Source organism: Falco cherrug, chromosome 4 (genome assembly GCF_023634085.1).
Source record: "Falco cherrug isolate bFalChe1 chromosome 4, bFalChe1.pri, whole genome shotgun sequence".
Classification (NCBI taxonomy): Eukaryota; Metazoa; Chordata; class Aves; order Falconiformes; family Falconidae; genus Falco; species Falco cherrug.
In genome coordinates, this window is record NC_073700.1 from 2,622,632 (window position 1) to 2,650,382 (window position 27,751).

The following is a 27,751-nucleotide window of genomic DNA, read 5'->3' on the forward strand; positions in this document are numbered from 1 at the left end:
ACTACCTCAACATGCTTGTTGATTCTGTACGTGTGAGAGCAGTGCCACTGGGAGGAGATCATGGCACCTCCCCTGCGCTAGGTCACATACAGCCCTTAGGTCAGCACCAGTTGTAATGACAATGACGGTACTGGGTTCCCATCTGGAAAAATGCCATGAGCCTTACTCTGTCGTAGCTTTAGTCATATTTGTTACTTTTCCTTGTGTGTCATTAGGCATACACTTTATTGTGTAGACACTGCCTGCTTTTTAGAGCTTTTCTGGGTTTTTTTGGTATTAAATTCCATCGTATCGTTCAGGCCCATGTATGGTCTTCCCTACTTCATGCTACTGTGACAATAGCACTAGTGTTACACATTGGTTATTCTCATCTGTTGACTTAAAGTAGAGGGAAAAAAATCACCTTTCAATCACGGTAGATCTGTGAGTCAACAGTTAGAGGGCCGCTGTTACCATGTGCAGGGTGCTTGTGAAGATGTACAGGTACGCACACAATACAATGGGTATTTGAACAAGGAATAAGCATAGGATGTGGCTGAGGTGATTTAGTGCTGCACTGGGCCATTTATGAAAAATCATATTCTCTTTTGTTTGCTTTTCTGCTTTTTTACCAGTATCTGAGCAACAAACTGAATAATTAAACCATAAACTGGTGTTTGTCCCAAGAGCTTCTCTACTCAGCCCACAGACTTGATCCTCACAGGCAGAGGCAATGTAGGCTGACCAGGTCCTGTCTTCCTCCAGGGCCCAGGTGCTGAGATGCTTGGCTGTGGGTTTGAACATGTAACCTGCCACAAACATAATTTCCAAGTATCACATTTTTAACAGACCGCTCCCACTTCGGCTCAAAATGTCCTCAACATGCATTTTAGGCACCTTGCATTCCTCCTAGAGATACGCACAACACAGCAGAATAGTGAAATTTCATTAATAGCTTCCTTTAGCTGAGGTGTAAAAGGAAGCTTTTCAGGTGACAACATACATTTTTTTTGAACAACATGTCTTTCAGGAGGGTCAGGCTGAAAATAACTGCATGTTCCCCAGCCATGAAACAATTTTACACCTTATGAGTTACATTCAGCTGTTTGTCATGACTCAAAAGGTTTGTGGAAGTGCCAGTCAGTTTATCCTATATTTCCTGCAGTCATGGGAAGATTCCATAATAGCTGTGTAGCAGTGTATAGAAAATATATACAGAGAATATGGGAAGTGAAGGGAAGGTACACAGTTAGAGAAAAACCTGGAATCTAATGTTAGTCCTTCAGGTAAGCAATGTTCTTTTTTATTCCATGCATTATGGAAATAATCAATTTCAACACATAACAGGTTTTCCCCAAGGCCTCTGCCTTATTCAGGCACAGCTCCAGCTAAGCTCATTTCAGGACAGTTACGCAACATTTTGTTTTAGCCTTTTCACGCGTTGCTTGGCCCTGTAAATATACTGCATATTGTTCAGACCTTGTTCATCACAAAAAATGCCTCAGCCTTTCAAAGTGACTTATTTCTGCACTGTCCACATGCTTCATAAACCTCAGTTATTTTGTTTTCAGTGTATGGCATAACCCCATCTCACTGATATAGGGAGATACATAGTGAAGCTAAACCGAGAGGCCATTGGTCTTTTGGGGATTTAAAATCTGAAGTTGTAGACCTGGCTTTTTATACTGTGGGTTTTTTCCGCTTGTTCCAGACATGTCTTTCATTCACCTTAGTTGCAACTGTGAATGCTCAGTAATTTTGTACTTCACTTTAGGCACCCATTAAATGAGGATTACCCAGTTAATGAACATTTGAGAAAGGGTTGGTTTGAGCGATTTATGGACATAATGTCACATAGAAACTTTATAGCAGAGGCATGAAAAGAACCTAATTCTCTAGAGCAGTATTCTGTTGTCTTCACTACAGCACATCCCCCTTCTTCTTTATGCTTCTTCATTCATTACGTGCGGTACAGTCACGGCAACAAAAGAGGCAAAGGATCCTCCAGACAACAGGATTCTCTGTTTGACGAGCTCAATTCATCTCCCTGGGCAGAGAGATGAATAGTCATGTAAAAGAAGATTGTGTCCTAGACCTAAACACAAGAAGGTCAAATTAAGATTACCCAGGCAGACTTAGTATCTAGGTATTGCTAGCTTTTGAGAGCTGGACTTTGCAAAAAAAAGTGCTTTCTGTTTTTAGTAAAGAACGTTCTTGTTTATTCCGTTTTGTGGAATTGTGTTTGTACCAACATAAGTTAGGTATCAGCAGGACGCAGCTGAGACCACACTTGTGAGCTAATGGTGTGAATCAGAGAAGTGTGAGAAATCCTCAAAACGGGGATCAGGGCACAGACAGCTCTGCCTGTTTCCCTTCCCACTCGGAAAATGGGAAGCAGAGAGACTCTCAGTCTCTCACTGTCGTGCCTCATTTCTACTTGGAGAAAGCAGGCAGTGCCATAGAGTCGAGGCATGTTTGATTTATCTTCTCCCTTTGGAAACAGAGCTTCATCTCATGGACTCATTGAACAGCCTCTTCTTCGTAGCCAGCAGGAATTATTCCCGTGCAGGAGTCAGAGCAGTGGTGGTGCTCCTGTGCTCTGAGCTGGCGTTTGCATTCTCCTCATTCTGAAGTAGTGCTGAGCCTAGCATGGCCGGGCAGTGGTTGCAACATGGGTGCAAAAACGGGAGCACAATAGGTATAGAGGTTCTGTCTTTTTTTTATATTTGGATTTTTAAAATTTTAAGGTATAATAAACAAAGGTTGTGTGCTTTAGGTTTAATCTTGTTTTGGCATGGAAACATTTTAAACACGAGATAAAAAAAAAGTAAGAAGAAAAACTTAGTTCCATCTTTTAAAGTAGGAGCTAATAGAAAACTATAAGGCATTTTCAATCTCCAAATTTATGAGTGCATACCACTAAATTGACTTAATTATTTCTAACCAAAAGATTTTTCAAGGTGCAAAGTTTATAAAGCATGAACAGGATGTTTTCTGGTACACGTCCTTTCCTTTTTTTTTACTTATGCCAGAAACGTATCAAGTCCTATCTCATTTCAGAAAAAAAGCGTACTCCTTTTGTCCCAGCCTTTCACCAGCTGCTGGCTCCAGAACCCTTGGTTTGCAGCTTACTGGCAGTGTTTTCTTTGTCTCTATCCTTCAGTATTTCATTGTTCTGCAGCATTGTGCTACATTCATTCCATGTACTTGGAAAATGTTACAACTTCTAGTCTAAGCCAGACGCTGCAAATTTAGCACTCAGAAATAATTCATAATGCTTTTGTTGCCGTAAGCCAGATAGCTGACACCTGGGTTGGTGGGTGGTATCTACAAAAGCCCATCAGCACCCACTAGAAGTTTTAATGAGAACAACTTCCCCTGAGGTACAGTTTATGACCGACTAAGCCTGGGTGTGACTTAGACTAATAAACCATTTGTGTACCTCAACAAATTCTCCAGCTACAAACAAGTACTGCAGTCTGACGCTAAATGTCCAATGGTCACTAGCTGTTGGGGCAAGAACGTGAAGAACTGGTCTGTAATATCAACTGCATAGCTTTAACATGGTGACATGTCTAGACTTGTGACAAACATGCAACAGTTTGCCCATCTCTCATGTTTTTTCCAGCTACCCAAAATCTGCCTGTGGTTTCTACCTTTAATTCCCTATTTGCCATTTCCTCGATCAGTGGTAGATGTTTTTGCCATTTCAGAAGGCTGCAATTGAAATATTAATGGTCATCACAAATTAAATGTCACTGGTTCTCTGAGTATGGAATCCAAAAGAAGCTGTGCTGATTCTGTTATTCCATTCAGTAAATAACATTCCTTCCTTCCTGTTCAAACATTAACAGCGGTTCTGATGGAATTTCTAGGTTGATGTCATATAGTGCAACAAAAACAAAGGGCTCTTCACTCTGATTCAACTTTTGCTTACAGAGCATGTTTCTCATAAAGTATTTGTGACTTTTTGTGGTGAATCACTCAGATGTCACGGTCTTTAGAGGAGACTTCTTTGAAGGAAATAATATCACTTATGGCCTGAATTTTATCCGTTTTTCTAACTAGGTACACGGGACCTCCAGAGGGATATGCTTTCTGTTCCACTTCTCAAGCAGCTCTGGAGGTTCTCACTTCAGAGTACAATTCTTCTTTGCCCCGATTTCCCCTAGGACTTGCTGTACAGGGAATAATCAGACTTCTGTGGAGCTGGCGTATGCCAACAGGAAAGGCTGTTGCTTGTCTAAGTGCTGTACAATGCATTGCAACAGTAGGTTGTGCAAAAACTGAAATGGAAGGAAACCGCAGATTCTGCATGTCCTGATCCAGTTTCCTAGCTTTTGTTTGTGCTTAAGAAGACCGTGCATTTTCAGTTGACCTATGCTACTTGCAGCTTTTTGGGAGCTTCTGATCTTGTTAAAGAGCCTGTCTGTCAAAAGGCTTTCTTGGTGCGGTTCTTTCCTTACCAAGTGGTGAAACTTCGAGATGTAACCAGCTGTGTCTTATTCAGTATGACAGCAGTGAAAGCATTTAAGCCACTGATGCAAATCAAATGTGATCTTAATGTTACTCCTAAACAGAAACACTCTCAACAACTGCAGAGACTGAGGTCTCACTTGATCGCATGTAAGATAAATACATCCCCTTCATGTATTTATGAGTATTTGATTACAATTATTACTATTGCTATTATTAGTCATGGAATAATTATCTGTATTACCTCTTCCCTGTCTCAGAGTAGCTAATGGCTACGGAGTTATTACTTCTGGTTATGTAGTCAGTGTTTTGTTACTTCTCTGAAAAGCACTTTGGTTGCTCTGCTTTAAAAAACCCAAACATACAGAGCTCATTTATCCCAGAAAACCAGGAGTCAGAATTTATTGGATTGGAAAGAATAGTCTAGCTGGGTAGATGTGGGTTCTTCACATGGCTCTCATGGCAAAAGCAGGAGTTAAAAGAATGTATTTACCTCCAGTAATAACACATACAGACTCTTGCTGAACAAAATTAACTGTTTTGTTGGGAGTATATTTAAAGTAAAAAAAAATTGCATTTTATATTAGTGTTCTGAGATGGCTGTGAGGAGAATAATCTCACTGTATCAGCTCATGCTTCCTTTTTTTTTTTTTTTTTTCCCCTCCCCTCTGATTTAGACTATAATATTTTTTTCACTTTAGGATACAAATGTTACCATAATGACAGTATAAAGCTACTTAGTTGTTAAGCTTTACAGAACCTTCATTTATTAATTGTACAGTGACCAGAAAAAACATGTCCTCATGCCTAACTGGGGCCATTATGTACTGCTCAAGAAACACCTTTACATGGATAAATTGTTTCTTCTCTTTCCCCAGCTTAATTTGTATATTATCTATGAATGGCATATTTTGTGTTTAGAGTATTTTTTCACACTAAACTTTTAAATTTGAATAAATACTTATCAAATGCGAATTAGATGAATGCAGATGATTCTGTTTAGATTCCAATTTCTAACACATTGTAGTTTAATAAAACCATTAAAGAATTTATACTGGGTGAGGTTGTTCTTGAGAAATTCTGTCTCTATTTCTACTTTGATTAGGTTGAACCTGTAAAGACCAGCTGAGTTACTCCTTGTTTATACCGCTGGGAAGGAGGGGGGAATTTAAGTCACAGTGTATATTTTTTAAGGTTGTGACTTATAAAAGGTGTCCCAAATACCCTATACAGTTGCTTCTGCAAATCTGCAGCAAATATATGCATGAAGGTGATTTCCTTCCTGACCTTTTTTAACCACTCCATTTCTTTTGTCTGCAGGTGTGGGTGGATGCCGGCACACAGATATTTTTCTCTTACGCGATCTGCTTGGGGTGCTTGACAGCCCTGGGAAGTTACAACAACTATAATAATAACTGCTACAGGTAATACCTTCCATGCTTTATTTTTACATTTAGTTTCACCAATGGAAGTGTCCACACGCTTAGCTTCACTGGGAAGTACTTCCCTTTTCCTTTAGGTATTCGCATGAGTAATCATAAGCACATGCACATGTTTTTGTAGGAGAGAGATCTATAATCATAGATTTGTAGAACCCCAGGCTGGTTTGGGCTGGAAGGGACCTTAAAGATCAGCCAGTTCCACCCCCTGCCCTGGGCAGGGCCACCTCCCCCCAGCCCAGGTTGCCCCAAGCCCCGTCCAGCCTGGCCCTGAGCCCTGCCAGGGATGGGGCACCCACAGCTGCTCTGGGCAGCCCGTGCCAGCACCTCACCACCCTCACAGTGAAGAATTTGTTCCTAATAGCTCATCTAAATATGCCCTCTTTTAATTTAAAACCATTCTCCCTTGTCCTGTTGCTACAGGCCCTAGTAAGAAGTCTGTCCCCACCTTTCTTACAAGCCCCCTGAGGTACTGGCAGGTTGCTACAAGGTCTCCCCGGAGCCTTCCCTTCTCCAGGCTGAGCAACCCCGACTCCCTCAGCCTGTCTGCACAGCAGAGCTGCCCCAGCCCTCTGGTCGTCTTTCTTATAATTGCTTCAGAGGAACTCTTTCCAAAATTTGGTGTTTTCATCCATTTTGATCATATCTGACCCTTGCACAGCCACAAGCTACTCAGTACACACAGGTATACACAACTGCATGTATAATATACAGCATTTCATACAAGTATAATTGCATATGTGTGTAATATTTGACTATGTAACATATATCTGCTTTAAAAGAATTCCTACAAAAAACTGTTATTAAAACTCACCTGAGTTCGGTCTATGCTCTGAATGTTGCTTTTTCCCATAGTCTACTTGCTCCTAGCTAAAGCACAGTAGAAATGGATCACATTTCATTGCTTATCTTTATAGAAGTCAGTAAGAAAATTGCTAATGACTTCAGTAAGTTTCAATCTTCCCTGAATCAATGTCGAAAGGATATGACTCACACAAGATCCTCATTCCATTTTACTGGCTTGGGCAGGAATATGAGCACTACTTTTTTCTTCTGGCATCAGGAGTTATTGAATTAGTTTTCCTACTATTCAACAGCCTTTAATACAAGACAGTAAATGACAGTTTGATTGTACTGACTCCATTATGGTCTCCAGACAGAGAACTAAAATTTCATTTTTCAACAAAGGAAACAATACTGTCCAAAAGCAAAGAACCCCAAAGACACCACCCCCAAACCCCTCAAAGTGTAACTATTTAAATTCTGAATTACCGTTTTACTTGGGGAGTTCAGGAGGCAGTTTTAGGAAATGTCTTCTTTGAACATCTTGGCAACAATTTGCTCTTCTGTCAGAGAAACACCAACCAGTAGGGCCCTCCAGCGAGGGAACTGGGATACTGGAAACCATAGACACATGATTGTGTCCACCACCTGAACATCTGCAAAGCTATTCAGCAGCAGCTAAGGGTACTTTGCCATCTAAATATGCAAAGTAACTTAGCAGCAACATAAATTACTTTTTTGCCCGGCTGTGACAGCCGAAATTCCAAATGGTTTGCTGTAAATTAGTGCGAGTCCCCTAAAACCTTCAGTGCTGACTGACATAATTTTCAGAATAATGACAAAAGATACCCCAGCAGTGGGTAATGAATGCCTCTACAGAACAGTGGGTAATAAGTTTGCCCTAATTAGCATAAGTGATGCTTTAACAAAGGTGCTGCCCCATTTCTCTCTTATTTAATTTTATTGCTTTCCAGTTGCATCCCATCTAGGAGCTATTCTGTCACTGCCTCAAGGACCGCAGTGATCTTTTTACTGTGGTTTTGTAACTCATTACAAAAAGCAGGAGATTTGATGTGTGATCAGAGAGCTCATGTAATTTTCCTTTCCCTCTGACCCTAGCAGCACAGCTGGTAAAACCCATCAGCAGCCGTCTTTGAGAGCTCCCGAGCAAGATGCTGCAACAAAATACTTTTTACTGAATCCAAGATTCACAGTTCCTCTAACAAAATGTTTTCACAGATTTCCTGAATAGGTCAGATTTTATTATGTCCCGAAGTATCGTTCTCAAGGAATCTGAGGAACGGAGTAGGACAGAAGTTAACTGCAGAAAAGCGGCTGAGTTAAACAGGGCTGTTAACAGAGCAAGACATATAAAGCAGCTGTGCAGTGGAAAACAGAATTAGATTTGTATTCTAATTAGTACTTCAAAAAATTAAAATCAAGCCATGAATTTGCCTCTCACAATACCCGCAGTGCGTTGTCTGATTGTAACATCTACTTCCACTCTTTTTGCACTCTGTTTTGCTAAAATATTTTTTCAAAGGGAAAGTTGCAGCGGAGAATAATGATATGAGGTATTTCAGTGGGAAATGGGAAAATCTAAACTGCATATGGGTTTTTCTTATTAGCAACCTGATCTATTTCCTTAACGTTATAAATGATTTGCAAACAAGTCACTTCACGCCTTTTAATAGGAAACGAATTTTTATTATCTTTACTTATCTTTTGTTGTAATACATTCATACAGATCCTCCCTGGATTTACAACAGTTTATATCAAAAGTGATGAATGTACTGGCAGCACCATCAGCAGGCAATGTTTTCCCCATATAAAGAAAAGAAAGGTGTACTGATGTTTCCTCTAATTTTTAGCAAGATACAAATTCCTAATCCATTCAGACCTGAAGGGATGGATTAGTTTCAGACAACCCCAGCAGACAGGAGGGAAATGTTCTTGTTCCTGCTTCATGTGCTGTGGCTTGGCAGAACTGGTGCGGCTCCCTGCCGGGCACTGCACAGTTGACCACCCGGGGAAATGCCGCTGGGTTTCACACCACTCCTTTGTGCTCGGGGCTGCACCTCAGCAGGACAACTGTTATGTGTGAGCCCCATTAATACCCAATTAATTCTGCACTAATTATGAATGTGTAACTCACTAAGCAGTTAATTGTGCTTTATCCTATGGATGTTGTATAACACATGTAACTTGGACCAGCCACTCAGGCACTGCAGAAACCTGACCATTTCCTAAGAAATAATCTAGAACCATACATGGTTTCAGCATCTTCATTTAAAAACTTTCTACAGACCAAATAAAACAATTACAACTTGTACAAATCAGGAGTTAGCTGCCATGTTGCTGCTGTGGTACGGAAGATAAATGAGTGATTTCACACACTGTCAACAAATGGACAGGACTTTTAAGAAATGAAGATGTGTCTTTTATCAAGCTTCTAGTCCAAGAGGAAAAGAGGAATGGGAATTGGTCTCGAGGGAATCCATAATGGCAAGGAAGTAATCAGAGGGATGCAAAAGGCTCTGTGGGCCCTTCTCTTTAATCAAAGCAGCTCCCTAAAGAAGGCAGAATGAATTTTCAGCAGCATCCTGCCTGTCAGGCAGGGGGAGGATAAGGGATGCATGTCTTGAATTATTCAAGTGACTGGCAAGACATTAATTCGGAAGAATGTGAAATTTTCCTAAAAATCTGAAGTATTCCTTTCATTTGAAATCAGTTTGGGCTTCAGTCAGGCTCTGATTCCTTCCTACCAAGGATGCTTATTAAAAGTTGGTGGAAAGTTAGATAATCTTCATGTTCTCCTTCCAGTGGTTCTTGAGCATTTGTGTTTTAAAATTCATGGTTTTCACAGTCAATGGACCCAGATCCCACTTTCAGTTTTCCTTCCCAGAGGAGGAGAAAAAAGACTGAACTGAAGGTTACACACTTCTGTCTAAGGGAAAAAAACAGAAGGAGTTGAGGGGTTAGTAGAATTCCTCCAAAGAAAAAGGAAGGACGGAAATTAAAATCGGAGGTTATATTTTTATTAGGACAGGAAACACTGTGAGGACCCCAGAGAACTGAGTGCTCAGTCTGTGACGGTCTGAGGAAGCAAATGCTGGAGCTGTGGCTGTGTTACTGGGAACAGGTACCTCACCGGCTGGAGGTGGTGAGAATCCCCCTGGGTTCACTTCTGCCCGGTTCCTTGGAGAGGTGCATGCCTGCCCTTAAGTGTCTGTACCGTGGCGCTGTGGTCTGTGGGTCCTCCCAGCCAGGGGAGGAATGGTTTTTCTCTCGGGGCTGGTCTAGTGGTGCAGCGTTGTCCAGCTTAAACCCCCCCAGCCCGGCCCTAGGACCTGCCTTGGAGAGGCAGCAGCAGAAACTGCCAGGGGCTCTGGCGGTGCACAGGGGACGTTGTATCTCCACCTCAAGCCTTTTGCTCATGATTAGGAAGCAGCAGCTCTCAATGGCTGGTAGCACACCATTCACCAGAAAAAAAACCTTTTTGTTCAGACGGTATTTAAAGCCTGTTGAAGCCTGAGAATTGCCTAAAATGAATCTTATCTGCAGAAAACAGACTGTTCCAAACGGAGGCATCATACGACTGGTGAGCCGCCAGGTCCATCCCACCACAGTAGTATCTCCTTTTTTTCGCCCACAATGGATTAAACCCGACACGTTTCCGACATCACTTATCGACAGGGTTTCATCACACTTTGTTTTGATTTCTCGGCACTGAACTCACCAGTTCCTTAGGTGAGGTAGGCTGGGGTAAGAATCTCTCCAGAGCTACTTTAGTGCTGAAAGACACTGAGAAGAATGGTTCAGAAGATGATCTTTTTTTATTTCTCAGCAAAGCACAAAGAACTCCGTGCTCCTGGTTGCTTTCTTTTAGATTGCTGTTTTTCTTTAAAGCTGCCAAAGTGTATAACTCGCATGGCTGTGCAGAACTGCAGGAAGCAATTTCTTATGAAAAGCAAATAAATAACAGGTTAGAATTATGAGCATTTTCAGATTTTTCAGAAAGTATTTTAAGGGTCCTATTTACCCTTGCTAATGAACAGTGTTCGAGAGAGCCCATGCATGAAAGTGTGAATGTCACCGGACTTCTCCATGTTCGAGTCTTGATCTACAAATGCGCGCATTCATTCTTTTCTATTTCTGGACAGATTTTGGTACTTTATTATAGATGATGTGCCATGCAGATTTTTTTTTTACTATGAAATGGTTCTGAAAACATAAAGCCATTCTCAAAACAGTAGTTAAAATCAACTGTAGATAAGGTAATGAGCAAACTAAAGCCTCCCGTAGCCCAGTGGCCATAGTTCAGCTGATCCCTTTGCAGAATGGCCACGTACACCCGGGTCCTCCGTTGGGAATATATGTGCCCAGCGCTGTGGCGAGTCAGCGGCAGGAACAGGGGGAGCTTTGAACAGGGGTGGCAACAGTGCAGGGCTCATTAGGGAAGGAATGAGATGCTGGAATGTTCACATCGCTTTCAACTTAATATACGAGATAAAGTTACCGGATAAAAACACCAAACAAAACAAGCAGCAGGACAGAGAGCTTGCCAAAGGAGTTTTGTGGAATATATGCTCGGACTTCAAAAATATGAATTGTCTCTGAATCTCAAAAAGTCACTACACGTCTGTGACAAAGATTGGAATTGTTACTGAGGATTTGGATTCAGAACCTGTTGGATTTTACAGAGGCAGTTCTTGCCGTAGATAGCTTGCACAAAAATGTGCTTCGGAGCTGTAGTAGGATGGGAGTAAACGAGACTAAGGTACAGCCCTGGCAGAACTACAGGCTTGCCTGGTGTTTCAGTGGTTTAGAACCCTGATTTACTTGCAGGCATCTACATTAGCTTATTATTTTCTCAAGTACGCAAGTATCTCTCACAGCAAACAGTTTTAAAAGCCTGCCTGTCATGATAGATCATTCCTACCTCACCATCTGTCAAGCCTGAAGTGCTGCCTGAAAGCGGGGTGAACAATGATATTTCTACTGAGCTCTGGGGAAAGGTTGCACCTTTCTGCAAGAGTATTTTCCCTTTTTTTTTTTTTTTTTTAAAGTAATTTAGTATTGTGACATTTCCAGTCTGGGGAAAGAAACATTTCCTCAGCTCAGCCTTGTAATTGTCATTGTTTGATGTGTAAGATAGATAGGTCTGAGAGATCACTGTCCCTGCACTGTCTTTGCCTACTTGTTAGGCACATTTTTAGGCATGTACACACTACTTAGATTATGTATGGTGCTTTTCATTACTATAGCTTCTTAAAAAAAGTTTATGAACCAAACTGGAGTTTTATATGGATATATATTGCCAATATACTGTAATTGGAATAGAATTAACTAAGATCCGAACATAGGACTTCTTTCCAGGAAACAAAGTACTACTATTTTTATATAGTTTGTAAATAAGTTCATATCCTCTGGAATACATTATTACAACTACTGTAGAAAAAATGTTTTTTAACACCATTCTTATGGTATTTTTTCATGTTTTTTAAAGATTCTATTGGAAAACAGTAAGTGAGTAGCAACAGGTTGGTAATTGAATCAGTTAAAACACAAGCGAGGGTATTATGATGGCACCTTCCTGCAAATGCTTACGCCTGACTGATTTCCTCTCAGGCATAATATCAGTTGGGAGCTTACGCTTAATGAGCAACTTAATGTCCATTCCTGCAGCTTGGGGTTCTGCTATGAGTCCTATGGCTCAGCAGATGAAAGAAACCCAGGCTCTGGAGATCAACTACACTTTTTTTTATTTATATTTTCAGAGACTGCATCATGCTCTGCTGCTTGAACAGTGGCACAAGCTTTGTTGCTGGTTTTGCTATCTTTTCAGTTCTTGGATTTATGGCTTATGAACAAGGCGTGCCCATTGCAGAAGTTGCAGAGTCAGGTAAGTTCCAAAAGCAGTTTTCTGAGTTTAAAAAAAATGCCCAGAAGTTGCTGTCAGAATACCTAGTCTGTGCCATGTCTTATGGATAAGTTGACAGTTTTGCAAATAGTTTTACAAAACTCCTCTTAAAAACCTGTTACCTGACTCATCAGAATAACTGCTAGAGGCAGAGTCTCAGCTATTTTGATGGTCATACGTTCATGTGTGAAGAATATTAAGTGCATAGCACCAAATTCATCAAGTTAAGGAGCTATTGTAACACAAACTTACTCCAGCTGAGCATCCAGAAGACTGTTTAGAAGAGGTATGTTGCTCAGTTATGCCCCTTGAGTATTATATATCCTCATGAAAGGAGCACTGTTTTCTTTAAATAAGACAATCCACAGAAATACTTGCTCCTTCTGAAAAAAAAAGAAGGAAAAAAATAAAAAAAAAGATATATCTATTAAAGAGTTGAGAAACCGACTGTTTAGGAGAAATGTTTGGAAGTCCTCTGAAGTCTTGCTTAATGTATAGTATCCAGATACAGATCTCCAACAGTCAGATGGCTAATGCCATCTCCTAATGTCAGCAAGTTTTTCTCCCAGGGACATACACTGAGACACATTCACTCTGGTTGATTAAGTATAAAAGTTCTTGTTTTGAGTCGAGAAAGACACGAAGGCCCAGCTCTACAAGAAATTAACCATCTAATGTTCATTACCGTCCCTTGGAGTTAGGCATCCAATGAAAGTTAATTGCTCTTTAACAACTTTGTGGATGTAACATCTTTAAGCATCACTTAAAACTCAACAGAACAAAAAGAACAGGAGTGCTGCCCAGAAAGAAAAGCAGTATAATGCTGAACAGTTGAGGAGAAATGAATCCCGTGAAGTTAGTCAAGGTTAGCAGGAAAACTGCAGAGCAAGTAGAGCTTCACCAATGCTGTCACGGAAAATATTTCTCTTTTCTTAAAGCCCTCAAGACAACTGGCACCAATACTATTATAGAAACTATGTAGGAAAAGGTTAAAAGACTATAGCAACTCTGGAAATTATAGGAGCTTGTAAATACCACGTTAAATAAAAAACAATAGCATGTTCACAGGTCTTCACTGAAGTTGTTGCAGCAGGAGCACAGAGGTACTCTTGTCAGCCTTATGATACTGCCTTTGTACCCCTGCTTTAAAAGCTGGCTAACTTCAATAAAAACTGTTAAGCATGAGAGTCTGCAGCAGCTGAAAAATGGGCACCGGTAAATAAGAACAAGAAAATATGAGCTAGGTGAGATGGTATTTTAGCAGATTGGAGAAGTTACCAGTGCTATTGCAAAAATGTTCTAATGTAAAGATTTCTGTAAATACGCAGCCAATGAATTAATGTTATGTACCAGCAGCAGGACTCAAAAACGCAGAGCAGATTTTGAACAAACCAGTAGACATTTAGCTCGCACCGTGTATGGTTTCCAAGATGCAGCTCCTACCACTGACTGCATTCTTGCACAAATTGTCAGATACATACCATCTTGGGGAAAAAAAAAGATTCCAGAATATGTTAAGAAGTTATGTAAGGCAATCACAAGACTGCATGTTATTTATTTGTTATCTTGTCATATATCCACACAAAGAAGAAGGAGAACATAAAGTGCGGTGATGTCTTAACAGAAGTTTCAACCTTCAAACATTTGGACAGGATATAGGAAGAGTTGATGTGCCAAGGAAGTCTTTGTTACTAATTAGCCTCATCACCAAATATTTAGACTATTAGAGGTGTAGGGTTTGTCAAGGTTGCCAACCTTGTATTTAGCTCCTCTGGTCTGCCATAAAAGAAGAACGAAGTTGTGGTGGTTTGTCCCTCGCCAGCAGCTAAGCATCCGCACTGCTGTTCACTCACTCGCCCACCCAGTGGGATGGGGAAGGGAACAGAAAGAGAAAAAGGGAAAAAACTGGTGGGTCCAGATAAAAACAGTTTAATAAGTGATACTGTGCAAGCACTGCTCAGCAGTAGCCGCAATGTTGGTGTTGGCAATGTTCTTCTACCCAGAAATCCAAAACATAGCACTGTACAGGCTTCATGAAGAAAGTTAACTCCATCTCAGCCAGACTCAGTACACACGTACAAACTATTTCGTTTCATTTCTTCCTTTTCAGGACCAGGACTTGCATTCATTGCTTACCCTAAAGCTGTTACCATGATGCCTCTTTCTCCTCTGTGGGCAACTCTGTTCTTCATGATGCTCATATTCCTTGGATTAGATAGCCAGGTATGAAACAAGTATTTTGTGGATTCCCTAGAATCTGTATATCAGCATCCTTGATATAAACAGCATGTAATCTGAGGAAAGAATGAACTCTAACTTAATTTCTTGCTTAAAACCATTGATTCAGGTTCCTTATTTTAAATCTTATTTACATGGTGTTAGAGATTCTGCTATGATTTACTGAGAACGCTGATTCAGCCTGACTACAGCTTTCACTATTAACATGGAAATCAGTTTGAACTTAAATATGGGTGATTAAAATTCACGGTTCAGTGAAATACCAGTCTGTCTTCTTTTCCAATTTTCAAAGCACTTTGCAATGAATTTTGAAACTGAATATCTGATAGTGATAACGTAAGTTCCTACAGTGTATTTATACTTCAAGATAACATAGCAAGAGATGTGTAGTCATGTTCTGCAGCAAAGTGACAGTACAGAAGTTGTCCTTTCTATGTGACCATAAAAATTGTGAAAGCCGTTTGATGAAAAATGTAAAGCAGCTAGCATTTTTAGCATGCAGTTCAGCTCTCAGCATGATTTGTTTCAGAAAGTTTTTGTTTATATACTGCGAATAAATCTCTTCAGTGCTTATATTGCGTGACTTTTCCAATCATTAAACTTAATGTTTTCATAACTGCTCTTTTTCCTGATCTGACTTTTTTTAAGGTCTTTAAAAATGAACAATTTCTGAATTTCACTCTTGACATGTTCCAAGGAAGCAGGCTTTATATTGTCTACTTCGGGGCATTAAATTTGGTGCCTATTTTAGAAACTTTGCTTCAGAGCCCTGACTCAGAAGCTCAGGGCTCTTGCTTTCTGCTGATTTTTAAAGTTAGTAAGAATGTTCCTTCCATCCTTCATGAGATGTACTTGGTTGGCTTGGGCACTTAATAGCTCTATGGAACTTCCCTCTTCTGTAAAATGGGAAGAACTTCTCAAAAAACCCTGCAGTTCATTTAGCAGCGCTTGAAGGTACATGGCACTGCGTATCACTCCTTTGAGTGACAAGGTGCAGGATGCTTAGGGTGAAGATCTGCTGCAATCCTATGAACAGTTTGGACATCATTTAAGTCCCATTCAAACCACGTTTGAAAGTTTTAGTATTTATGTAATCCATCTGCTACAGGGCAAATACCTTCTGAGATAATATTAGTGGATTCAACTATTTGAATTTAGTAGTTGAATGGAAATCCATACTTTGTAATTCTGAAATAATGTTCCTCTCAGCTTGAGCTTCTGCTTATAAAGTGTCCTCAGGGATCATTCAGTCTCTGTGATGAGAACATAGAAGGATATTTGAAGTGTTTGGTAGCAAATCCAAATCCCAACAGCAGATGAGACACATATTTCATTTGTCCTTTCCTATCATTTGTTCTAGTTCGTGTGTGTTGAAAGCCTCGTGACGGCTGTTGTAGATATGTACCCAAAGATATTCCGAAGGGGCTACAGAAGAGAACTGTTGATTCTTGGCCTATCCATTGTGTCATACTTCATTGGCCTAATAATGTTAACGGAGGTAAGATGTGCTTTGTTGTGCTACTGCAGAGAAAAGGAAATGAGTTCCTGTTTATAATCGTAACAGATAAAACATGAGAACATTTGTCATAGACAAATTTCACTGTCATGAATATGACTACAAAATACTTGAGAGACTTTTCAACTACTCTGTAACTTTTGAAATGGAAATGTATCCTAATATTTTTCAGTTGAGCTTAGGTAATATTTTAATAAAAGTTATGTTGCCAAGGAAATTCCATCTGCTTAGCACCAGCCAACCAGATATACTGGTCACAGTTTCTGGTTGCTTACTCTGGGCAGACCACCCTGAAAACAACTACATTTTGTATTATTAGATCCATAAAAAAGATGAAGTGAAAATAGATAACTAAAACATCTTTCATTTTTCTATCAATAGACCAAGTCAATCAATACAGCCAATCTCTGAGCAGAAATTGCTTCAGTAAGAGAGTGTGTGTGTGTGTGTGTGTGTGAAATAAAAAAGATACTTCCCCCCCCCCCCCCCCCCCAAACCAGGGTGTTTGCTTTGGGATGTTCTAAAGCAAAAAATCCTGAGGGTGTCAGTCCATCCCATCAGTTCATGACACAACGTGTCTGCCACTACTGCGTTTGGTACCAGGTTGGGGAGGGTCTCTGGGTTCCTTTGGTACTTGGCAGGAGTTTAGTGCTTTACAGAATAAGTTACATCAACAGTCTTCCTCCCCTTCACTTTACCCCTCAGAAAGAAGAGGGGCAGAACCCATAATTTTCTCTGCCCATATTTTTCTGCTTGCTGGGCCATTAGAGCCTCCCCATATCAGGGAGCGAGAAAGGAAAGTTTCATGTCTGAGGAGCTGTAGAATTACACATCTGAGGAATGTTTTTCCAGGGAAGCCTGGCTGTATTAACCATGAAGGGCCACGACATGTCTCTGCCGTGTAGCAATCTCAGGCTGGGTGTCCCAGTGAGGCAGCCTCCCAGGGCTTCAGGAGCTCCCCTGGGGTCACTTAAATTCCCCCTACAGAGAGCCACAGTCCTTTAGACTATGTGCTTTGCAAATGACTGTTACTGAAAATAAGCAAATTTCACCCAAAAAAGGTGTTACGCAATTGTAAGCATATCGATCTGTTGTCCTCAGTATGCAAGTTTTTACAACAAATAGAATAAATAAACTGATGAGAATATATTAGCTTTATATACCCTTTCAAGCAAAGAATAAGTAAAGGTGGGGAGCAAGGTGGAGACTAGGACAACATGAAAGTTTTAATGTTTATTTTAGTTTATGCCAGACTAATCAGATCTCTTCTTCTGATAATAGATATGACACTTTATGAAGCAAATGCAGTTGAGCAGAAGTTTTATATATTGCAGTGAAGGAACTGAAAATTCTCCACAAGAAAAATTATTGACTTTATTCAAAAGAAAAGGACTGGAGCAAGTAACTGGGCAAAGAGGAGATGACGACTATTGGTGTTAAGAGACAGTAGCTGAAATGAGATTCTCACTGAAGATACACAGCACTTGGTAGCAGTTTTATCTAGTATCAAGTAGTTGACTTGCTGTGAAAACAAGTCACATATAGTCATTGGCTACACACAGCTAGCTTTCTGGCGATGTAGTCCTCCTTCATTTTGCAATTTTGAACCTATTGGCAGATTTCAGTCAATTTAACAGAAGTTTCAAAGATAAATACTTTTTCATGAAGGTTCATCATTCACGGAAGTTGGCAGCCAGATAGACAAGGTGTAGAGGTGTCCTTACTGTTCAGAAGAACAATGCGTAAGTTCAGTCTTTATTAAAAACCAGAGAATTCACTAAAAAGCTGTAGCCTAATGACTGTATGAAGAATAAGGGCTCACAGTTATATGTAAGATTTAAGTCCAAATCAGGCTTTATTAACTCTGATGTTCCTGGGTCACAGAAGAAGGCATGATGGTGAGAAAGGACTTGATGACCAGAGTATTAAAGATAGGGTAGACTGTAGCAGCACAAAGTATAAAGTCATCCTTATAGTAGTAAACATTAGGGAACAGAAGTATCTGGATGTGAAACTAAGCACTACAAATATGCTGTAGACATAAATCTATGTTTCTTAGATGTTTCAGGAAGGTGTTTCCAATTGAGAGGTTGTCCCGTGACAGGACAAGGTAGTAGTCCCACTGTAATATTTCGTATGACTTTGGGTACTTGTATCCAGGCGGGAAGAGCGTGCAAAGGAAGAGCAGTGAGGGTGATCCTTTGAGTATAGAGCCAATGACACCAGAAAGTAGCAAAATGATAACATTAGCAAGAGTGTATGATTGCTTTTTGTAAGTGCATCATAGATATATCAGTGAGTATAATCATAAACTATTTCTGCAAAAAGAATGGCTCCTTCTCCCTCATCGCCAATCCAGGGTGTATAAGCTGGCCATGAATAGTTAGGCTGAAAATTTAAGAAACCTATCTGTCCATCAGTACAGTGAGGTTCTGGGAGGTTTTCCAAGAACAACAGTTCTGACTCTAAACTGGAATTCAGGTTGTCAGTTACTTTATGAAAGCTCTTATGTGACACAGTTCCCTGTGAGAACAGAGGCGTTTACACTGGCTGATTAGGAGTTCCTTCCAGATGTGTGTCCCTATAAGTAGAGCATTGGAGCAGAGCAACCTATAGGGATCAATTTGCTTGTAAACGTTGGTACTCTCAGTAAGATAAATTGTCTTTGCTATGTAAAATGGGGAAGTTTTGGAATAATTCCTCCCACAGTGCAAGTGTTGAGCAGAGCAGTGGGAGATACGTCAAGACGTACAGGCTAAAAGAAATATAAGCATGAAGAGTGAAGGGGAAGGAAGTTTTCCAAAATGACAGGAATATTCTTGCAGGAGTTTTGCGGACTTGTTTTCCTTACATTGTATTTTCTTAGTTGCTTAGTTTCCAGGTTGCTCAGGTATTTGCTGAACCTCACCATGAGCTCTTTGCAATAAAGATGTTCACTTGTGAGATTTTGGAAAGCAGTCAGCTGGCAGAGCTGACTAAAAGCAGTGTAGTTAATAATCAAAAAAGAATCTGCATTACAAGGAAAAAAATCTCATTTAATTAAAAAAAAATTCCTTCAACTTATTCATTCCAGTCCGGGAGGGCTGACATTCCACAGTGCTTTTACTATAACTTTTTGCTGAACAGAAACCTTAAAGGACAGAGAAACACTTTTTTCTCAGTATCGCTAGAGAGACATAAGTTATTACTGAGAGATGTGACTTAATTATACCAATTAGGCAATCTAAGTGGCTGTCATCCAATGCAGAAATGGCATAGGGGTGGAGAACCTCCACTCCACGGTCGTTCAGCAAGGCAGCAAAGCATTATGCCTGAGTGAGACGTCCGAGGGTAAATAGATATCCTAACGCTATCCTACCCTCTCTTGCATTCCTAAATACACATTCCTGGATTTTATTCAGGCTTTGGATTATTCATAAAAGATATTTTACCTTATAGGAAAACTTTCTCTTTCATATATATGGTAAAATAATTGATTTTGCCCAAAATTCTTAAACATCAATGCAGTTTTATATACAATAACCTTAGAACATTCTTCTGTTCTGTGAAATGTGGTCAGGATTTCAAGTTCACAGAGTCTATCTTAACTTACCTCCAGTCAGTTAATGCAGAGAAAAAAGGGGGAAATCCTAGGTATTGTTTTTGATTTAGTTTTCTTTATGTTTTTAGGGTTCTCTTCCATTTGCAGAAATTGTCTGAGATGTAATGGATCATATGTACTACCCAAATAGCATTACATTTCAACTGAAGAGATGATCTCAAACCCTTATTTCCTTCACATAGCTTTCTGCAAAGAGGGAAGTCTTAGGATTCCTTTCTACTGAAATGATCTTTTGTGAATTTCCTCCTCATTATTATTTCAATATTGAATGCATATGTCATAAAAGATGAAGTGTCTTGCATAGAAAGTGTTGTAATATTATTCATATAATTTTATTAGTCAGGTTACCCATAATGTTATTTAATGGACTTCATAGGTTTTCTTCTCATCTTGCCTGAAGGCAAAGGCTCTAGAAAGCCAGCCAGTTCTCCGAACAGCTCTGACTACTGTAAGCAAGAGAAAAAATACAGGAAAAGAAGAAAAAAATTAATGTCTTTAATATATGTGACATTTGATATAGTTGAGTCATAGTCAAACAGTAAGTGAGGGCATCTTAAACACATTTACTGTTTTCATACTGGTTGGTGTTGTGGCACCGCTGAATGCAGAGAATTACAGCACACTGATAGCATTGTGTGCATTGCGTACAGATGCTGCGCCAGCTTAAGACACTGCTAAGTTTCGGCTGCTCTCCTTTCCGGAAGTGCAGAAGTTGCTATGTTAAAGCCATTTGGAGAACAATTTTTAATTTGTTAGGAAAACACTTTTAAAAAGCTTGCTTGGAGTCAGGGTGATTTATTTACTTATTTATTTATTTATTTTAATTTTTGGTGTGTCAGATAATAATTACTCATTTCAGTAATGTGGCTTAAAGGCTGTGAGCTTATGTTTAAACTTTACAGGTCACTTTACTCATTTTACAGTCCCCATGTCATTGAAGGGTGATTCTAGTAGCTACATTTTCCCTTCTTTCTTCACATTTTAACTAATTCTTTTACATATTAATAGCACAGACAGAATTAAAAATTTTCATGCACAGTGATCTGGAGACCAAAAGCACCTGTAGACGTCCACAGCCTGATGTGATAACAAATGAAGTTGAAAAAAAGCATGGAGTTGGGAGAGCGTTTTGGAAACAAAACAGTTGCAGTTCTCTCCACTCCAGGATTTGCTACCTAAAAGCAAATGCACCGTATTCAGCTGGCATAGGGAATAATCTTAAGTGCTATGGAAGACAAAAATCTTTCACAATAAGAAATCACTGAGAAATTAATATTCTTTGTTCAAGAAGAAATGAACTTTAGTAGGAAGATTGCCAGGGAACCAAGAGACTGACTGTGTAATTAAAGCCAGATTTGCTACGAAATAGTCCTACTGGTGCCAACACAGTATTTTTTTTCCTCTTTCTGTTTTTGTCTTTCAGGGTGGGATGTACGTCTTTCAGTTATTTGACTCTTATGCAGCTAGTGGCATGTGTCTTCTTTTTGTTGCTATATTTGAATGTGTCTGCATAGGCTGGGTTTATGGTGAGTTTCTGAAAATTGCTGCAGTTTTCAGTTTTTATGAAAGTTTTCTATTTGCATAAAAGCAATGTGAAAGCCTTGTACCCTTATGGAGCAGCGCCCTCCACATCCCCCTGCCCTACCGTAAGTCAGAAATGTCTTTTTTTCCACTCTAAATAACAAAGATAGTGGAAAAGATTTTTTCCCCCCTTGGTCCTTGTTGGGATGGACCTCCACCCCCCCTCCCCAAGGAAAGCCTTATCTGCCTTAGGGAGGCAGGCTGGCACTAAGTCTTCCTTCTCTTACAAAGCATCTGTGCAGGGCGTGTTCCCTTCCACTTTCAACGCTCACGGATAAATCCAGGGAAGCTGGCGTTCATGCCTTCTTAACCCAGAAGGGACACAGCAGTGTCCCTAGCTCTGCCATTTTTGTCAGTCAGCAAAGTCAAGAGAAAACCGTCCCAGTGCAGGGTGTGCTCACGGTGACATCCTCCAGCGTTTTTTTTGCACACAAGTGACTGACAATTTTACTTTGTAAAACAACACATGAACTTCAGTTCACACATGTCCCCAGCTATCTACCCAAACCAGCATGCATATATCTAGATATATATGTACTCTTTAACTGGGCTTGCCCAGACTGGCTGACCAGAAGCCATCTCTGTCTGACAGCCCACCCACCCCTTCTCTGTCCACATTGCTCAGACACAGATGAGAGCAGCAATCTCTGCCACAAGTGCGGAGCATATGACAGATGTCTGTGTCAGGGCAATGGCAGCTTCAGCCTGCAACTCTGTCAGAACCTATGTTTTTTTCCTGACTTTTAGATACTAACCCATACAGCCTCTTACATGTACATCCTACATCTTTTCCTTTGGTTTTTGTTTTTTTTTTGTTGTTTTGTTTTGTTTTTTTTTTGGGGCAGGCAGCAATCGCTTTTACGAAAACATTGAAGATATGATTGGGTACAAACCACTGTCATTGATTAAATGGTGCTGGATGGTCTTAACTCCAGGTATTTGTGCAGTAAGTATAGAATATCCAAATAACTTGTTTTAGACATAAAGAGGGTTTTCTGTGCATATTATTAGAATTTTGCTGCTGCTAGTAGTTCACAATTGTTGAAAAAAATGCCTGTTGATTTGTAGCATGTGTTTTAATCAAAAAACCCACTCTGTAGGATCTGTAAAAATCATTAAATGTTCTGTGAACTGTGAGAAACCTTCTAACTGGAAAAAAAAATTAACTCAGGGCCCTAAATGAACAATTGCCAGTACAATGGAGGCTTTTTTTTTTTTCACTGCGTTGCTAGTATACCTTGTGTCTACCCAGTGTAACTCAGGCTCCTCCAGACTTGTGCTGGTTTCCTTGCTGCTCCAGCCTCCTACTTCCTTCCGTCTTTGGGTAAGTAGACATTTTTCAAAGAAGACAGGACATTTTTTCTTCTAGCAAGAGCAGAAGAGGCCAAAAGAACATCTCATATGAAGAAGGGGAAGGAATTTGCCTTACCAGAAGCTAGCAGTACTGGTGCAAACTCTGGCAAACTGCTGTGGCTACATAACAGGGATAAAATTACAACAGGAGCATGACCAGATTGGCCATAAATTTGATGCACAAGTGCTTGAGGGTTACAGACTAAAACCTTCCGGTTGCCCAATACATAAATGACAGCAACTGCAAACCCACAGATGCTGGCGCACCTGGAGATCCAGGTTCCCTTGAACTCTTCCAGTTCATTTGCAAACTTGGGAAACTTTCTGACTCATTTTCACCAATGCTGAAATGAACTTAATATCACTTGCTCTTGTACACTCTTTTTCACCACTTTAGAGAAAAGTACATAGTAGCTTTTCTCTATTTCATAAACTGAAATGGTCCAAACTGCTTGAAACCTGTCAAATTTAGACAGATATATTTGAGGTTTTGTGAGGATGAAAGAGTTGGCCTGCAGAACTGCAGATATAGACAGTGTATTAAGGCAACTTTGAAAATTTTGGCTTTCCTTTTTCATCATGACAGGTTGGAGAGAACGCAGCTTGTGTTACTTAATCACAGCAGGTTCACAGCAGCAAAACTTAATCTTTCCTGCCCAGGTACTGTTTGCCATCAAAGTGCAGGTTTTATTGTCATCGAGAGGTAAATAGGATTTAAACTTGAAAGGTTGTTCATTTCTGTGGAAGCTACTGAGACATGTTATTTAAGCAGTACATGAAAGAAGATATTGCTGGTTGTTTTTTTTCTCTGACTGAAAAGCTTACCTCCGATTTCCGTCTTTAGCGAAACTGTCCTTGCCTAAACAGTCAATCATTTTCTTGTTACATAGGCAGTGTTTTTTCAAATACTGCTAGTATGTTTCTCTGCTTATTTCAGGGAATCTTCATCTTTTTCCTGGTGAAATACAAGCCTTTGAAATACAACAATGTATATATATACCCTGACTGGGGCTATGGCATAGGATGGATGATGGCGCTCTCTTCCATGATCTGTATCCCTTTGTGGATGTGCATTAAGCTGTGGAAGTCAGAAGGTACTTTCATAGAGGTAAGACAGATTTTCAGGTTAATGGTACTGAAAAAAGAAATGGGAAGGGAGTGTGAATCCTCACCTGCATGAGACTAAGCACAATTTAATCAAAAAAGCAATGCCACATACCTGTTCCAGTGGCAGCTCGGGTTAGGCCTCTCAGTCACTGGTGGAAAAAGGGATTTTCTGTATTTTCTTCTCTGTTTTCTTCTGATTTTTTTTTGTTTTCCTTCACTGACTTTAGCCTGTGTTAAACTAACTGATACTATAACTTTAAGATGCTCTGTTCCTACTCAAGTTGTAGCTTAAAATGTCCGTAACATCGGCTAAATCCCTCAAGAAACCAGCCATCCATGCAGGTCGGCTACCTTCTTTCCATGGCTATGGTAACTGATGTCCATGTGCCGTGCTGTTCCTCCAGCAGCTGGGTAGCAAACACTCACACAGGTCTTCTGGACAGTTTTCCTGATAACAGTTCTCTGAGACAGACAGGCAAAAAGAAACATCCAGTGCCACTTACTAACATGTGGTATCATGTGAGCTCACGTCTAGGCTGAGGTTAAGATTATTAAATATATGACCGTTTCTCCAAAGAAAGACAGTGAAGATGAAAGAAACAGCGATATAAACCTTATTCAGCTGTTTAGGATTTCTCATCTTACAGAAAAGCCTAGTTCTGTCATCTGGAGTTCCTTAGATAGTAGTCAGTAAAAGTGGGTATCCCAGTATTGCCTCCTCCTGTCTCAGTACATGCATGGAAGGGACTTCACTCGGTCCCTTTCATGCTTTCTCACGCTTTCTGGTATTCTCTGGGATAAGGCCAGCGTGAAGAACAAGACAGTAGGAACTTCTGTGTCCAGGGTGCCTGAGGCTCGTTGGTTTACCCAGCACTTTTGAAGGACCTGTCTCACAGTGCATACCCACACTTCCACGAAGGGTGTGACATCTGCGTGTGCCTGAGGGTATCTCGGTGCAGTAGGTACTGCTGTCTGGAATGCAGAAGGTGACATGCCATTTGTTGTGCTGGCTGATGGCAGTCCATATTGAAATAACTCCATTAAGCTGATTAAATATGGCCTGGAGACTACCTAGGAAATCTTTGCTGTGGGTATATAAACAAAAACCGAATTACCCATAATATAGTTTTCTTAGCATGTCAAAGAAAGGAAGTTTTACATAAATCTTAACAATAAATATTTCTTTAATGCATCAACCTTACCCTGTCTCTGCAGGTAAACAGCCTTTGTTTATAGTCTGAAGCACTGTGGACAGGTCATTATCTTCTCCATACATGAATGACAAGAGGGGTTTTTTAATTATACATTTGGCAGCTTCTCAGGAAGCCAACTTTCACCAATACCTCTGCTCCCCAAGCTGTAAGCAGCAAAGTCACTGCTGATGTTATTGCTAGAAAAGAGGAAGTCCTCAGAGGAACAGATATATTTTTCTTTTGTTCTTTATTGTAGCTTAATACACTTTGGCAGTCTCTGGTTTAATTTCCCGCCCCCCCCCCCCCCCCCCCCCCCCAATGTCTGTAATCCTTTGACTATACCATGAGAAACAAAATATACCCATATAACAGGCTATAACATATATACCCATATAACTTACCCGAAGTGTTGTGCTGAGTGTCTTTATGGAAAGGGATGCTACTCAAAAGCAGCGTGAAAATTCACTTTGTCTTCATCTTCATTGTCTAGCATCTGGTCTGGCGCAGTTGTAAAGAATTGTGTGGCATGGCATGCGGTTTTACGGGTGTACCTGTAACAGGACCATGAGAAACAGACATGCAAGAGAAAAGGGGTTTATAGCCAATCTGTTTAAGAAATGTGTGTCTGTGGCAAATAAAAAGATAATGATTTCCTTTTTCTCAAATTTTCTAGAAATTCAGGAAGTTGATTACACCTAGCTCAGATCTGAAAATGAGAGGGAAACTTGGAGGAGGAGCCTACATTGCAGCAATAAATGACTGCGATGCCAAACTGAAAGGAGACGGCAACATTTCAACCATTACAGAAAAGGAGACACATTTCTGAATGAACTATCTTTTTTTTCTTTTTTTTTTTTATAAATACATAAATAAATAAATAAATTCACTTAATTATAGAGGCTCGCTTGTTTTGCACAAAAAATTATTAACCAGTTAATTTTAAAGTGAATATTGTATACTTGTTTAAAAGTGATTTTCTAAAATTACTATATAAGTAATGATTATGTAAAAGAAAAAGAAATAGTATTATATAGTATGTTAGTAATGATTTCTTGTAATATGGTGATTTCAGTAAATGGTTTTTTTTAGAAGTTAGAGGGACCTGTATAATGTGCTGTAAAACTTTTCTACTGTGATTTCTGGCAGGTGTAATGTTGTATAGATATATGCATTCTAATCTGTAAGCGTTTCAGACCATTTCAGCTTTTAATGTATGTATATAAAGGGGACCAGGATGTTTTTTTGTTCATATTGGAAGGGACTGTGAGATGGTGGGGGGATGACTTGTAACTGCTGCCACCTATTACTGCCTAAACGTGGGCTGTATCCAAAGCCCGCCGAGACCGGGGACTCCTTTCCGGCCGGGGCCAGTGGGTTTCGCACCAGGCCGTGTGCCACCCCCTGCCCAGGCCTGCACGGGGCAAAGCTTCTCTCCCGGGGGGGGTCGGTGGAACCAGCCGCCAGCGCCACCTCAGCCGCGCTTACCCCACCCCTCCACCCCGCTCCGCTCCACCGGGGCCAGAAACGTGCTGGGAGGGGCCCCCTGCTACGTCACCATTTTTCTGGAGATTGGGTAGAGAATATTTCTTACGAGCTATGAATTTCGCTGCTTTTGTACGTTAATGGTCTCTAAGATGATGTGTACTGCTTCAGGAGACCCCTGCAACTTTTTCTTAAGTGTCTGGGTGGCCGGTACTTCATTTTGGTTGACTCTTCCCATCCCCCAAAGTGAAATGCGTTCATCTGTGCTTGTACAACATGAGATCAAAGTCACTTATGTATGTGGAGATGTTCTGAGGAAAGAAAGAGCAGGTTTAGAGCTCTGCGTACCTTGGCCCCTCTGTCTCTTGATCTGTTTGCTGCTCTGTCTGTCTGTACAGCTCTTCGTTCCCCTCAAAAGAGATCAAGGATCCTGTACTGACAAAGTGTAGCACTATATATCTTTTCCCATCTTTGGGGTATTTGTCAGTACTCTCAGATTAGGCACTGATTCTTCTGCCCTGAATGGTATTGAGGTTTGCACTGAGGGCAGAACAGGAGCTCATTTGGGGGAAGGCTGGAGTATTTGGTCCTTAATCTCTACAAGAGTTCCCGGAGGTAATTTATGTATTTCGGTGAAGGAATTAAGACAGGGATGTTGTGACTTCTCTGTTTCACAAAGGGAGCAGTACTGGGTTTGTGATATCAGATCTTTTTATTCCATCAGTTGTATGAACTGACTCCCTCCATTTTAAAACAGATTTTGTACGTAAACTCAACTGATGGATAGTTGTTACTATGAGGTATGAAAATGGTGGTCCCAGTATCAAAATCTCTAGGCCGTCTCTTGGGTTGTTTGTTTTTTGTTTTTGGTTTTTTTTTTTTACCCCTGCCAATATTCCAAACACTACTATTTGTTCTGGAACACTTTTTTTTTTTTTTTTTCTTTTTTATTTATGTAATGGTTGTATGAGAAACCTGTGGAGCGATACTGTACTACATTGCACAGTATTTGATGGAGAGAGACAGCCCAAGGCAGCTCAGAAGAAATGTCATAAAATCTGCTGTCTTCTCTGCAATTCA

The 27,751-nt window shown here is 40.3% G+C and overlaps 1 protein-coding gene across 1 annotated transcript in view; it reads left to right on the forward strand.

Moving 5' to 3' along the window:
- SLC6A11 (solute carrier family 6 member 11) overlaps nt 1-27,506 on the forward strand; it is a 107,501-nt gene extending 79,995 nt beyond the window's left edge. The window contains exons 8-15 of the mRNA XM_005444412.4: nt 5,776-5,879; nt 12,458-12,582; nt 14,711-14,823; nt 16,199-16,336; nt 21,379-21,481; nt 22,382-22,482; nt 23,827-23,997; nt 25,863-27,506. Coding sequence (XP_005444469.1) covers nt 5,776-5,879; nt 12,458-12,582; nt 14,711-14,823; nt 16,199-16,336; nt 21,379-21,481; nt 22,382-22,482; nt 23,827-23,997; nt 25,863-26,015 — 1,008 coding nt within the window. The 3' untranslated portion in view covers nt 26,016-27,506. The remainder of the gene's footprint in view (nt 1-5,775; nt 5,880-12,457; nt 12,583-14,710; nt 14,824-16,198; nt 16,337-21,378; nt 21,482-22,381; nt 22,483-23,826; nt 23,998-25,862) is intronic.
- The last annotated feature ends 245 nt before the right edge of the window (nt 27,507-27,751 follow it).